At 36.6% G+C, this 15,347-nt stretch overlaps 1 protein-coding gene across 4 annotated transcripts in view; it reads left to right on the top strand.

The window, feature by feature from the left end:
* PDE5A (phosphodiesterase 5A) overlaps positions 1-15,347 on the top strand; it is a 63,795-nt gene that overhangs the window by 24,338 nt on the left and 24,110 nt on the right. For all 4 annotated transcript variants that reach the window (XM_049814780.1, XM_049814779.1, XM_049814782.1 and 1 more), the window contains exons 4-9: positions 2,675-2,746; positions 3,853-3,942; positions 5,170-5,307; positions 6,629-6,696; positions 8,861-8,969; positions 12,177-12,261. In XM_049814780.1, the coding sequence (XP_049670737.1) occupies positions 2,675-2,746; positions 3,853-3,942; positions 5,170-5,307; positions 6,629-6,696; positions 8,861-8,969; positions 12,177-12,261 (562 nt within the window). The remainder of the gene's footprint in view (positions 1-2,674; positions 2,747-3,852; positions 3,943-5,169; positions 5,308-6,628; positions 6,697-8,860; positions 8,970-12,176; positions 12,262-15,347) is intronic.

Below are 15,347 nucleotides of genomic sequence, written 5' to 3'. Positions count from 1 at the left end.
TGGCACTACTCCTCTCTTTCAGCGCTCTCTTAACCTAAATCCATTCCAGGTGCTGCTAGCAGCTATTCATCGTAATACCATAAACTGCAGGCTTCATTTCTGGGTACCAATGTAAGTAACAGCTCAGACATAATTGTCCCCACCCTCCACTTGGCACCTTCCTCAGAAGGTCATCTCCTTTGGTACCTTTCTCATCCATCCTGATAAACAGCATTAGGTTCACCACCTTATAGCTCCCACTCTTGATATCGATTACAGAAACCTGTCATTACTCACTAACAGTCAGAACCTTTTTTTTTTTACTTCACAAATAAGGAAACTATACTTTCTCCAATTCTTTTAAGCCTAAAGTCAGATTAGTAATAATTTGCAAAGTCTCAAAAGGAGTGGAAACATACTGAATTATTTTAGGGAAAGGCTAAGGCCTTGAAATCCTATAATCTTGGAAATGTTTATGCATCAGAGAAAAATGTCTATTATAGTAACAATTTGATTTAGTAAAGAAAGACTGTGCATTAATAATGTGTAGTATAATAACAAAAATAACCTTTTTTAATGGAATGACAAAATATTTGAATTAGAAAAACTCTCATTTTCACCTTATTGACAGTGAAAGTCAGAAGTAGCTCAAATGAAATTAACCTGTGTCTCCTTCTGATGGCCTTCCAGTTTTACTGTGCTGTGAAATTACATGGTGAATTTATGACTCAGAAGAGTAGAACGGAAGTACAAGGATAAGCGCAGAATTCAGGAGAAGTTTAAACTAGTTTACAGGACAGAATGGTCACTGCCAGTACACAGCTTGAATAACTGCAGTGGGGAATCTACAGAAATACTATTCCAGTGAATTAATTTTTTAAAGAAATGCTCACTTTCTGTTCATACTGACTTGTATGAAGGTCTCTTTAAATTGTCTTGTTTTCCTTGGGCTCGGAAAAACAGATCCAAGTTACCAGAGAAGACATCTATGTTGAGTATCTAAGAGTAAGTCCAAAGCAACCACCCAATTTTATTTCTCCCCAGATGTCAGAGTTATAGCCTGCATTAGAAACTGGAATCAGTACTAAGCCAAGATCTGAATTCCACTTTCATTTTTGTAAGGAGTTCTGCTGTTTGCAGGGCAGATTTGTTTCCTAGGAGGCTCTTACCAGCATGCAGAATTGAACTCCACAAAGACTGGCAGTAACAGAAGCATCACACTTAAACAGCTGTGTTGTTCTCTCATGTTCATTTTACATTTTTTTAAAATCTAAACCAACATCCTTTATCAAGAAATCATGTTTATTGGCTAGCTATCCTCTATGTAGAAAGTTACAAAAGCATCAGCAGTTTGGACTTTAATTGACTGTCCTTAAAGGGACTGTTTTCTATTTTGTAAGAAATCATGTTTGAATCTCCCAATTCAAGGAATTATGTCCAGAAACTTGAAATCAAATTTTACCACAGATTATTTCTACACTAAAAAAGCATCATCTGAAATTCAACTTAATTTAGACAGAACTTTGTAAGACTAAAACTAGATGTGTAATCTGGCTTGGGTTTATTGTTACAAGGATTCCATTTTCTTCCACTTAAATCCAAAAGGAGACGAGCCAACAAAGTAAATGGAGCTGGTCTGTTGATGTCTTTATTTCATAAATCATAGCAGGGTTTTTTTCTAGTTCAGGTAAACCCTCATTGTTGCCATCTGTGCACTGATTTACTTAGGTGGGTAGCTTTTAACTTATAAAGCCTCTTGGCTGGTGATCTTAATACATAGTCCATCTGAAAGCTAGGACTTAAGCCATGTGCCAAGAGCAGAAAGAACTACTTAACAGAAAGCCTTTAATGTTGATCAGGCCATAGCAGTTTGCTTCTTAGGTCCATCGCAGATGTCCTCAGGACCTGTGAATGACTTTTTACCCTTTGCTTAACTTCCTTACCTGTAAACCAGGATTCTGCCCTACCTTCTGAGTTGCTCCATTGGGAAAGTAATTAAAAATGGCGAGATATCAGCACATCTTGGCAAGAAGGACAGTGTAACTACCAGCTGAAGCATAACAAAGTATCTCTTCTAAGTGTTGGTTTAATGTGGTTTTAGTAAAAGCCTACCTTTAATAACCTACTAAATTTGAGTAACAAACTTGAATCTGGCAGGAACGCAACCTTTGTATGCTATTTTTCAGCAGATGAAAATTAATCTGGTCAGATTCAGAGAGACACAAAATGTAAAAAGATCACTGTAGCCTAACTCTAGATATGGAAATGAGGCTATGTTTTGGAAATCTTGTCAGAGCTAGCAGGAAGGGTATTTTCTGCACACACAAGCAGATGAACTTTAGAGCGAGCTGTTGTGTGGCCTGGCTTATGACTGCAGAAGAGGGAACTGTTGTCTTTCTGGGAGATGACTGTTCCAATTTATGCAATCAATTTTGGATCAAAACAACCTCTCTTCCTAAGGGCAGCAAGGACTCATGCCACTTTTTTTTTTTTTTTATATTTCAGGTTCATGCTCAGCTATTTGTCATATGAATAAATTAGGAAAAAAACAGGCTTAGATATCTTCTGTTATCCAAACGTCAACCAAATTAATATCTGTAATGATCATATATTATGTTCTATAAATATGTCTAGAAATAGAATCCAATGACAGACTCCTAAAAATTATCTAATTACTCCATTTTGAATACACTAGGTTGTTGGTGTGGCTCAAGCAATCAATAAGAAATCTGGAATTGGTGGCACTTTCACTGAACAAGATGAAAAGGTATAAAAACTGGACATTTATATCTCTTCTATTTTCACAGGGGAATGGGGGATGGGTATGTGATTACTTTGCATGCTGATCAGAAATTTTAGTTATTAAAAATTAAACACCTCTAAAAAAGTAAAGATTCCTGGTAATACTGCAAATTTCTTTCTTCATGAGGCTGTGAGATATGTGGATGTGAAATAGTTTAATTTCTGGATCAGCATGGTATCTCTCATACACCTCTGAAACACAGGCTTACTCTACTGAAATGCCTTGTAAAACAGTTTGATAACTTTTAATAGACATCCTTTTTTATTAATTGGTTTTAACTCTCCTGTCATCCCCAACAAACATACTTTGAATGTAAAATTTGTGTAGTGATTCTTTTTAAAATTCTGTATCACTTCTCAATATAGTAATTGCAGGATGAGAAAAAGCTTTGGATAAATTATGAACAATGTATGAGATAATCAGTAGAGCAGACAGCATCTTGATTCCTAATTCTCACACTGCAGTTGCTTTCCAAACATTTCCAGGCTTCACATTCAGATTGGTATTGCAAAAAACAGGCTGCACACAGGCTGGAGAAGTTGACTTAACCCTCAGCAATGAAAAATCAGAATTCACCCTTTCCCTTTGAAAACTTTCCCTTTAAAACAAAATGCATACTGAGTATCTGCAGGATATCAGAATTAATCCCATTCTGAAAGGGGAAAAATTTCTGGGTTTGCTATGTTAGCAGAATTTTATTTCTGCTTTCCAAGAGATTGAATTCCCCAAAATAAGAGAGGCTGATTGTCTGCAGTCAGTTTTTGTAGATAAAACATGCATTCCTGTAAAATGAGTTGATTCCTCTGAGCTGCTTCTTATATCAATCCTACTTTTACCAGGATAAACTGTGAAGATCATTAGTTTAAAAAAGGGAGAAGAGATTCTTGAGGAAATAACAAATTATGAGTAATGGAAAAAAACCCACCCCTGAATGTGTGGTTGCCAAAAATATCTTAAAAATATCAATTAATACTTCAAAGTGAAAGCAAAAATTGCAGTAGTTTATCTTTGAATACAGTTAAGATGCTGTGAGACATCTTCATGAGGTGTTGATGTTCATTTGTTTTCAGGATTTTGCTGCATATTTGGCATTTTGTGGAATTGTTCTTCACAACGCTCAATTGTACGAGACATCTTTGCTTGAGAACAGGCGTAATCAGGTATGATCAACAGGTTTGTCCCAAGAATACAGAAATTACGATGGTTAGCTAGTAATCAGTGCTTGCTCCTGATATTTCTCATATGGTAGTTATTCCTTGGCTATTTTTAATTACTGTAATTGAATGCTGTGTATCTCTGATAAAGCTCCAACTAACTGCACTGAGAAGTAGCTGGGCACATTCCAGCTTGGGCTGCGAGAAGTGTACTATTGAGGGGAAGAAGGTAAAGCTACATGTCAGAAAATTCATTCCGTGACAATATACTCGATACTACCTGAAGTTAGCCTGTGGATCACTGTACATATCACACAACCAGAGGTGTACATACTCCAGAAATTTCAGATAGAATTATCCCTACAGAACAGTAGAAGTTATACAGATTGCTCTTTTAGTCCACTACAACTATAAATAGTCACTAACCATATTTTCAGTAATGATCAGACGGAAAACTGGATTTCCTTCTGATTAATGTAACTGTATTTTGCAGCCATCTTTATAAGTGATGGGTTATTAATACCATGGCCTTTACGGATGGATATGTCTGCCATATACGGTATGAAAAGGTTTTGGAGAAACAACTAGGCAGCAGTTTTAAAAATTTTCTGAGTCTGAGTTTCCAAGTGATTATCAGTGTTTGTAAATTGGTACAAATATGGATAATCTTTTCAAATTGGCTCCATGCTTCTTGTGAGGAAAAAGAAATATAATATGATCACATCTGAGCAGCTAAGTCCTTTCAGCAGCAGCTTTGAAATACAGCAGACTGTATCTAAATGTTTTCACCAAATGAGTTCATTAGGATCTGTTAAAATTGCAACAGATAATAATGGTGTTCAAAAGTCTTAAGAAGTGTAAATATCACTGTTTTTAGAGTGCACACATGAGCCATAGGAAACTATTAGGTTTCCTAAGGACAAATAACTGTGTGTTGTCAGGATTTCTCAGGTTTCATTTGATGAACTGTTAATGCCTAGATCTATTATGTCTCTCTGACCAAAAACATCAGACAGCTAACTATGCTATTTATTTCTTGATTAAAAGTGCCAAACTGGCTATTATTTACTGCGACCTTACAGTCTGTGTGAAAGCCCAAACTTAATTTTGGTCACAGACATACATATTGACTTCCTTGATTCAGGGAAAAGGAGAAGAATCAAAGACAGTAGTAATGATAATTACTGCTTAAATCACAATTAGTCAAAACTTCACAAAATACCTTTTCCCTAGGTGCTTCTTGATCTTGCCAGCCTGATTTTTGAAGAGCAGCAGTCTTTGGAAGTAATTCTGAAGAAGATCGCTGCCACTATAATATCCTTCATGCAAGTGCAGAGGTGTACCATCTTCATAGTGGATGAAGACTGTACTGTGAGTATGTTTTTTGTCTAAAGGCAGAAGTGTTTGTTCCCTGGGAGCAGTGTGGGCTTCTCTCCATTCTGACACAAGTGTTTCAAACCCGTAGTATATTTGGTCGCCTTTTTGTCCTCTGCTTTTTCTTTTACAGCATCTACTCAGGTTAGGTGTTGACTTGGGAGGCTTCAGTCTTTGTGTAGGCCAGACCGCCATTTTAGGCAGCCATTTTGCATTACCTGTTGGTAAACTATGGCTCTAAGCTATCTCGTATAGCATAGATCTTGAATGTTGAACTCTTTTGTAACTCATATTCTTGGCTACTGATATAGGACAGAAAAAAGGAGAAGGCTGGGAGAAAAACAAAGTGGCCTTTGTTTCCTGTGCAGAATCAGTTTTGATGGCACTTTTTGTTTCTTGAGTGTATCTAAACAAGGAGTATCTAAATAAGGTACCTAAACAGAATCATGGCCTGTCCCAAGATCCTGGCTCACTGAAGCAAAGCACAACTCCTTTCCAGTTTGCCCACCTGTATTTCCTTCCTGTTGAAAATAGGCTGCAGAACAAGGAGCAGGATATTATGTTGCACGCCTCAGTCTTGTATTGGCATTGCTAGTTTTACCTTCACTACTCGTTACAGATATGCGTGTACTAAGATCTGGAAGTAAGGAAGCATTTCCAGGTTCTGTAGCACAGAAATAACACACAGCACTGGCGATCATCTGCCACAATCCCATCTCTCACTGTATTTAGAAGAGTCACTCCTGCACACAAGAATACAGAAGAGGAATTTACATAATTTTTGTATTCACAGATTCACACTGTCCTTGCAAGTTAGATAAATTCCAGCACCTAGTTTGCAGTCTGTAGTTTGAATCTTTAGTACAGAGAGAATCTAATTTCTCTCTACATTCAGGCTTCTCAACTGTTAAAAAAAGCTGCATGAAAAGCAACACAGAGATCAGTCAATACATTAAAAGGTTTTGATGTCCTCACCTGTCCAAGCAAAGCAGGTCTAGAATTGGATGAATGTTAAAATAAAGAAGTTCTGTGCTGACAGATAAATTTGGCACAGCTTGTAAATACTGGGATTTCTTCTCAGAGTGATCAGCAGAGAATCAAGACACTTCAATGGTATTTAAAATTGTATCAAAAGATATTTTTGTGGTAGGATCCTATACACTTGCTGCTAGATGTGAAATGAAGTTAAATAATTTTACACTTGTCTTTATTACAGAATAGGTTTTGATAACTGCAACAAGCTTTTCATGAATACTACTATTCTAACTTATGACAACCTGATACACCCATATATTAAAATATCCTCTTGGTATTCCAGGATTCATTTTCTAGTGTGTTTCACATGGAATCTGAGGAATTAGAAGATTCAGCTGAAAATCTGAAGAGGTAAAACAATAAATTCAAACTTTTGGTCATCCCAAGAGAATGCTGAAGAAAAGATGCTTTTAGTATTTTTTTTTTCTTAATAACAGACCTTATTTCCACTGGGTACCGTGTATTACTGCTGTTTTTATAGAGCAGGTTTTGCTCTGAAATGTACATAGACAAACTCTATCACTTTAAAAAAGGTCACACTGAGCAGAATGGGAGAGTAGAACCTGATCTCTTCACTTTTGTCAGGTCTAAGTACATAGTTGTATCACAAGGCTAAGCTATGGAAATGTACAAAATGTGAGAAGTAAAGATTTAAGTTGGTGGGCTGCTCTAAAACTGATCTGCAAGAAATCTGTGTAGATGACTATGTTGTAGAGTAGACATATCCACATTAGTAGATACTAATACTATTTATGATTTTAATCAATTATTTTAATCATTATTCTTTTTTCATAGATAGCGAAGCTGACTCAAAGAACATGACTGACTAAAACAAAAATAAAGTCCTAAAGTTCTAACTTTCAGTCACCTTTGAGAAACCATTAAGAAGTTCATCTGGGAGGAAGGGAAAGATGTAGCAATAGCTGAATTAAAATATCCAGATTAAATAGTTTCCAAATTTAGTCTGAACCTCTGTATTGAAGTTTGAAAATTACTGTCTCCATTACCTTTCTCTGTCATCAAAAACAGTTGTTTCAAATAATGCCAAAAGAGTGAAACACAGTTGTATATAAAAGGCACTACTACAGATACAGTGTGCAGAGAGAATATGGGGATTTCTGTACCCCTTTGATCTTTTTTTGCAGAGAACATTTATTATATTAAAATTAATTCCATGTATTAGAAAATTATGTCCAACATGTGTGGCTTGAGCAACTGAAAACTGTTGAGCTGTATTTCAGACAATGTACAGCCAGAAAGTACAGAGGTACAACAGACTAGTAAGATCACAGGGTGAAAAAGAAAGTTTCTGTTTACTTCCTCTTCTACACTATGGGAATGGTAAAGAGAATTTACCTTTCCTATGCATTATCCCTTTCATGGTTACCAGTTAATGGACTCAAAATGTAATTTACTGCTTGCATGGGCCATTAGTAAATTATTTCTCATAACTGATAGGGAAGGAATCTTGGAGGCTTAATTGCATATCTGAATCTTCTTCATGAGATAGCACAATTATATACTAAGGACTGTACTATGAGTCAACTGTTGGAGTTAGAACTTCTGCTATGCTTGAAGGGCACAATTTTGGGCAATAGCAGAAATATTATGACATGGATTAGATGGGAAGTATTACTTTACGTAGTAAAATTTCAGGCTTATTATGTAATTGAGGACCCTGAAGAGAACCCCAAATCAGACTGGTTTTCAGAATTGTGGGGCGTTGCCTTTTATAACTAAGTTTATGAAATAATGAAAGAGTAATTCCCTTCCTCTTGCACTGTGAACAGCCTTACACCAGAAGGATAACTAAAGTCAAGTCAAACGTCAGAGGGAAACTACAGGAGCTTGATGGGAACAGGTTTATTATTAGGACATATGTCCTCCTCCAAAGCAGGCAAAGGGTGCAAGAGAATTGAAATGCCTTAATTAGATACATCGTGGCTAAAAAAGTAGGATATGATTGATTCTGTAAAGACATTTTATGTCCTGATTTGGAATAAACAGTTCTATTTCAGTAACAGAATCCCCATGCAACTGATTGTGCCTTTACTTCTAGAACAGATTTGAAATGAACTTAGAAGCAGAAAATTCACAAATGTTACCTTCTGCACTCTGTTTAAAGAATGCGTGAATTTCATCTAGTATTAATTTTTCAAGTGTGTCAGATCTGTGAATGGAGTTTGTTTTCAAAAAGTTCTGTTTATTTCAATATAAACCCAGCTGTTCATTCTTTGTCCTTCATCTGCATAAACTGTACTGATTTATTTCTTAAGTTTGGTGTTCAGTGTTAACATTGTTGAATATTAAAGAAATGGTGGAACGTATATATCAATCCACTCTGCTGTTTTGTGACGACAGCTGGATTAGGATACAGGATTTTAACTCAACTCCATTATATATCTATTGGTTATATCCTTTCCTCATACAGGAAAGATATTACAATTACCTGCTTTGCATAATGAAATGATCCATTTTCATACTAAGCACATAATAATAATGTTGTATTCTTCAGGGACTATGATACAAACAAAATCAATTATATGTATGCTCAGTATGTCAAGAATACGATGGAGCCTCTTAACATCCCAGATGTCTGCAAAGACAGAAGATTTCCCTGGACAGTAAGTAAAATAAGCTTAGATTTGAAATTCAGAAATGGAGAATGTTTTTCTGTTTACCTTTCAAACCTTTTTTGTTTCCCCCTTATTATTGCTGTTAATTTAACAGCCACAGTTAGAATTACGCAAACACAAAGGGAGGTACGTTTGCTCGATAAAATTCATTATCAGTGAAGAAAAGGTACAATACTCCACAGTGAGCCAGGTGGCTAAGAAAGGGATTTATCTCTACAGCCATTATTTAAAAAGCCTAACATTAATTTGTCGATAAATAGTGCAATGTGGAGAGCTTGCAATATGTTCTGTGGAAAACATTGAAGCGAAGAACAGTTTGAGGTTTTCACAGTAATCCGTGATAGTTTACTGTGAGCGTTGGGAGGCTCTCAGAAGTTCCTTCCCTTTTATCCTCTCCTTTCCCTTCTTGTTCTGGCAAAGATTAATGTTATAGATGCTAGTTCTTTGCTGTTTTGGAGAAGGAACAACTTCACTTTTCTTTGGGAGCTTTTGCTTCACACTTCAAGTGTGAGCTTGTGGTATGGTGTACTACTGAACACACAGATACTGGAGAGTTAGGAGTGAAGGTCCTTCGGCAAGACTCAGATTACAGTCGTCATCAACAAAAAGCAAACTTGTAATTCTGTATTTTCCTGTCAATGCAGAAATTAGAAAGATGTCTGCTTTTCTTATTATATTTAAGCCTGTTGGCTAGAGAGGCTCAGAGAAAAGGTAGTAAGAGGGAGAGGAGTTATTATGATCAGCAGATAACTTTTTACCAAACTCTTCATTCTGAGATGCACAACGAAAAGGTCAGAAAATACAGTGTTCAATGTGATTGTTCCAGTAAGTGGAAAGAAGGGGCAGGCTCATGGAGGGGGAGCTGTGTTGCATCTCTTTTTCTCTGTGCATAGCTTCATGGATGTTCTGGGGTGAGTTTCTGTGAAGGATGGAGCAACACAAGAATTGAGTGCTCACCACTTTGCAGTACAGGGCCCAAAGCTATCTTAACTGCAGGAGTAGAAGTAAAAACAAAATCAGATGGATATACTGTATTAAATCAATAAAGAAAGGTGATTATTTTGAAGACATATTAAAATAAAATTAATACCCCACGGGTTATCCAAACAACTGTTTGTCTGAAACAGGCCTTTCATTTTGTCAGTAGTGTTAGAATACTTTTGCATTTTTCCCTGAAATCTAGATGACTTACACCATATGCATGTAAAAGAAACTCATAAAAAGAAAATAATAGTACTGCCAGAAGGAATTTTGGATAATGTTTTTCAACACACAGTGGGTGCATATCAACCCCTGTGTAGGAGCAGTCTCAAGGCAGGGCTGTAGGCTGAATGTTTTGAAATCTGATGAACCCTGACATGAGGAAAATCCCAGGTGTACCTAGTGCCCTAGAAACCTTGGCTTGCCTCTTTCTTTAGCGGACATTCAACAGCATGCTTACTCACCTTATGAAAATAACTTTGTGCTTTCTAAATGCTTTGGTGGCCTCACGTACCTAGGTAGTGACATGAGGCAGAACAACAGCTTGCGTTTATTTGTGGAAGAGCCATGATGTTGCCTGCCTCAGATTCAGGCCACTTACAAGGACAGTATAGAAGCTAAATGCTAAGCTTCAGCAGTCATCTGTACGTGTTCTTTCCTGAACCAACAGAGTGCAGTGGAGACAAAGTTCAAACAGCTACTAGACTCTTTAAAGGCATTTAAGCCTGTTTTTGCTTAATCTCCTTCCTGTTCCTTAATACTGGGTCAGGCATTTTTATTAAGCATTCTGCACTGTGGTCTTATTTCCAGTCTAGTCCAGTTTGACTTTCAATGCATCTGAACTTTACAATGAAACAGCAGGTTCTGCTCAGGGTAGCCATAAACCAATTTTCATGCAAGCCTGACTTTGCGTTTATCTGCTGCCCTTGCTGGAGAGGTCTAGGGAGAGATGCTGATTCTTATAGCCTTTTTTACAGCTGATTTCACAGGTATGTCACAGTTCAGAAAACAGCAAATCCTAGTCTTCGGTTATTCCATATACACTCTTGATAATGGGCTACTATTAAGTAGTAGTATTTAAGTTCCTGGAGTCATGTAAAGTATCTGGCATGATGTAATGCTTTAATGTTTTCTTTAAAGAATCACATTTCCTATTGCCACTTGTAAGCATTATAGTGTTTGTGCATTTGCCTGCAAAGAAACTGTCTACAATCCTTGCACAGCACCAGAGACCAGAGCAATAATAGTAAAAAAAAAAAACCCAAATAACCTTTTGATCTGAAATATTAGTGTGTACCCATTTTTTTGCATCGCATACAATTAGAGATTGCACCAAATGTACTTCTCAGCAACTGCCATGTTATTCCAGGAGCAGTCAGAGGAGAACTACGTCCTTTTCTCAACAGGTATTTGAAAAAGATGCATTGTCTTTTTGTTCCACCCTTCCACCCTTTCACCTCCCAAATAAATTCAGTTTCCTTCTCTTGGAGCATGAGACATGATAAAAGGTCTTTGGAAGACTGCTGAATGTTGACCATGTTGGTGGTAGTTTTCCTACCTGTCATTCTTTGGATCGTAACTTGGTCTCCACTAAGCCCCCTTTCATTGCGTTAGTGGATTAATCAAGGCATCTCAAACAAACCAAAAGAGTTTATGAAAATTTTAGTGCCACAAAACACACTGTTAGCTTAATGTCAGGTAGTTACTCTTGTTTTATGACACCTGTTCCTTACATTGCCACATTGCAAGTGAGGGGATATGTTGGAAAGGGGAGACGTCCGTTCATTTTATAGCTCATCACCTGATGAGAGTAAAAAGGTGTCCTAAAGCCCATCTGATCTCTTTTCAGCTGCACTAAGTAGAACACTTTGTCTTGGTGCAAAGTTGTCATTTTCATGGAAGTGGTACCGTCTAATGAAAGAACCTGTTATAACATCAGCACATTTTTAGCACAATTACACAATTCACTGTAAACTCCTACTGAATGAAGATTATCATCATTACCTGTATTATTGTTCACCAAAGCTTGTGTCAGATACAGTGTTTATTATGCTGTCCAGCCAAAGATGTGCAAACTATTTGAAGACGTGGTTCTTTTTGAAAGACTATGTAAGCAAAGAACAGTTGTAGACCCCAGCTCTACGGCTTTTTCACTTCAGCCACTTGAACATTATTCTTTAAAATTGTAACTGTATTTTTTTGTTTGTTTAACAGAATGACAATGCAGAAGATGTAAGTCAACACATAAAGAGTTTGCTGTGTACACCAATAAAAAATGGGAAAAAGAATAAAGTGATAGGTAGGTATCTTTCAAAAAATATTTTTATACCTTTCAGAGAAATATTTCTGTGCTCCATAGTAAAATCTCAGTAACATGGAATCTCAGCCCAGGAGAAAAGACCATTGATTATCATGTTTTCAACTAGTAAGTCCACTGCATTCTTGACTGTAAATTGGTTACCTGGTAAGTTACCAAGTACCTACAAGACCCTTGTGATACTTCACCATTTTTATAGCTTCTTTGCATTTGAAAATTTTCTGTAAATAAAATTATTTTCATTGCTTCCTGTTCAGAGAGTGAGTTACCCCTCTTGCTTGTGTAGATCACAAGGCAGTGAAAGGAAAAGAAGATGTAAATCAGTAAATAAGCTCTTCAGGCCTGAGCTGTCTGTAGTGGTGGACTTTTAGGCAAGAGTAGTGGCATGTGTAAAGGCAAGCTGAGCTGCACAGACATTGACAGTTTCCTCAAATGAGACTCAGCTACGGAGAGATTCATACATTAGAAGAAAGTTAGCTGCTGTGCAATTTCAGTGCTACAAATTGCCCTTTGGAGGTGCCTGCTTCTATCTGTGGATTACACAGGGACCCTACAGTCCTATCATAAGACACTAGTTTAAGTGTCTAAAGCCACCCAGTGTAACTATCTCTGCAGCATCTCCTTTGCTTTTTCAAGAACTTTTTAAAGAGTGGCCATAGTACCACTGGTTTTCTGGGGTAACATTTTCAGAAGTAATTAGACATCACATAGGTCCTCACAGGCCTAGATGCTTATGGAAACTTAGAAGCCTAGTTATCTCTAGTTCCCTAAAAATACTGAGGTGGCTGTGGTCTGGGTCCTCAAAAATTAATATACACCTAAATAGTTTTGAGAATCTGATCAGGGAATAAGCTTAATGAGCTTTAAGTCTTTCAGTGAGTTTCAGATTCACCTTAAACAAAGGGATGATGCTTTTGGAAATTACCAGGACTTCCCTGTCCCATGGAGAGTAGAATGAGTGTCAGCCTGCTTTCCTGGCATCAGTAAGTTCCACAAGCAAACAGAACACAAAATATACTGATTCCTAGATAGCAGCATGAATCCAACTACCTCAGCTTTACAAAATTTAGCAAGTAAATGTTAAGAGTTCCAAGAATGCATTTTTTAATGGTATTCAAATAATTTTCCTTCAGAATTAGGGCAAAACTGCATAACCAAATATATATAGTAAATACGAAGTCCCTTTTTCATTAAGACAGATCTTTTTTTTCAACTCCTGAAGCAGAAAGAGAAGCATCATCTTTCCTAATGGAGCTCCCTGAAATTTCTTTTGATGTCAGCTTCTTAGAGTTCTTTCATTGCTTTAAATATTCTACCAGACCCTAGAAGACCAAGATGAAGACTGAACTGTTGAGCTTTAATTAAAGATATTTCACTATGCTGTTAGCTACTGATAAAACAGTTGCATCTGATCTCATGTAGTTTTTTTCTATTGTTATTTTTTGTGGAAGTTCAAACTGAAAAGTTTCAGTTAGGCCACCCATTTAGGTGAGTTTTTCAAATCTGAGTAATTCTCACTGGGAAACGTTCTTTGAAGTTTTTTAAGGTTTCACAGCCTGCCTAATGTTCAGGTCTTTAATAGGGTAAAGTCAAGAAGTTGTCTTTGGGACAATACCCAGAAGTTCCTTTAGCATACTATATCCTATATAAGACTATTATTATAGGTCTACTTTTTTATTTTTTAAGATTATTATACCCAAAACCAGAATTTGGGAAGTGGGGTGTGCAGATGGGCGTGGGGTAGGAAAAACTGTCCACAGCAAAACCAAGCAAACCTTACTGGCAAGAAAGATGAAAAGAACTTTTTTATTCTCCTGACTTGTGCATTTTTCAGGTATGTGCTGAAAGCTTTACAGAATCTTTCTGTGGTTTTATAACTATGTCCCACTAAGAGACTTTTGAGTTCCTTTCGTTGTAATGTATGGACCCCTCAATGCTTTGGGGAAGCTTTTGAAAAAGGTTACAGTTAAAAGAGTCTTAAGTACTACATAGTATATTTACTGCAGTTCTCATATTTTTTTTTAAGAGACATTTACGTGCATCCAAATGCTGTGTCTTTTAAGAATTCATTTGCTTTTGTGGCTTATTCACTGTTGAGTCTTAATCTTGTTTTCATTACATCACAGTTGCTATGGAAATAATTATAATGTCATAAACAGTACTGAACAGAGATCTAAAAGTGAGTTTCATGATATTTTCCTATAGAGTTTTATAAATCAGCTTCTTTTCCCCAGGTAAAGTTAATCTTGTTCTTAGTGAATCCTTATTTGCTGGATTATATATTTTTACTATCATTCATTTATCTAGTCATCTGATTCCATTAAGGTTCAGAATCCTGTTTGCAATATTCAGATACCACAACACCTGTTACAACAGCTTACAGCTACAGTTACTGATCTCTTCAGAGGAGACTCTGATATTAAAATAAGTTCCCCAAACAGAATGTCATTTGGAAACAGGACAGTGTTACATTGTCACCAGACATTAAAACTTCTATGTGCAAGGCCAATGTTCTTCTAAAAACACAGTTTGCATGTGTGTGCTACATTATTTTCCTCAGGTTTTCTACCTACTGCAACAGGGAAGATGCACACTTGCTCCCTCAAAGACTTTTTTTCCTTTCAATTAAAAACCTCAATGAGCTTTTTTAGTCTGTAAATATGGAGTACTAAAATGCTGAAAATACTTTCATATAAAAAATTCTTAGCACTGACAAGACCTTACAGTAGCTGCTGATTATGTTCACTGTTGGTGTGGCTGTAAAATACTATTCATTATAATTTCTTCCCTACCCATAAGCAGAGAGGAAATCCGGCCTCCCTGACCTTACGATGGCAAAGTGTAACACATTCAGATTCTGTTCATATATCCTGTGTAAATTAGGAGTAGCTCTACTGAAGCAAGAAAACCTAAGAATTATTAAGAGTGTTCTGGAAACACCATGTTAAACAGTTATCTTCTCTTTTGCTGGTTAAATACATATTCAATATTTCACTCTTTCTGCTGCAAAGTGTTCTTCATAAAATACATAAAGTGTACAAACTGGCATGCAATAGCAATTTATAGAA

This window comes from Accipiter gentilis, chromosome 12, assembly GCF_929443795.1.
Source record: "Accipiter gentilis chromosome 12, bAccGen1.1, whole genome shotgun sequence".
NCBI lineage: Eukaryota > Metazoa > Chordata > Aves > Accipitriformes > Accipitridae > Astur > Astur gentilis.
Note: the sequence above shows the minus strand (reverse complement) of the source record. Positions and strands in the feature narration are given on the sequence as shown.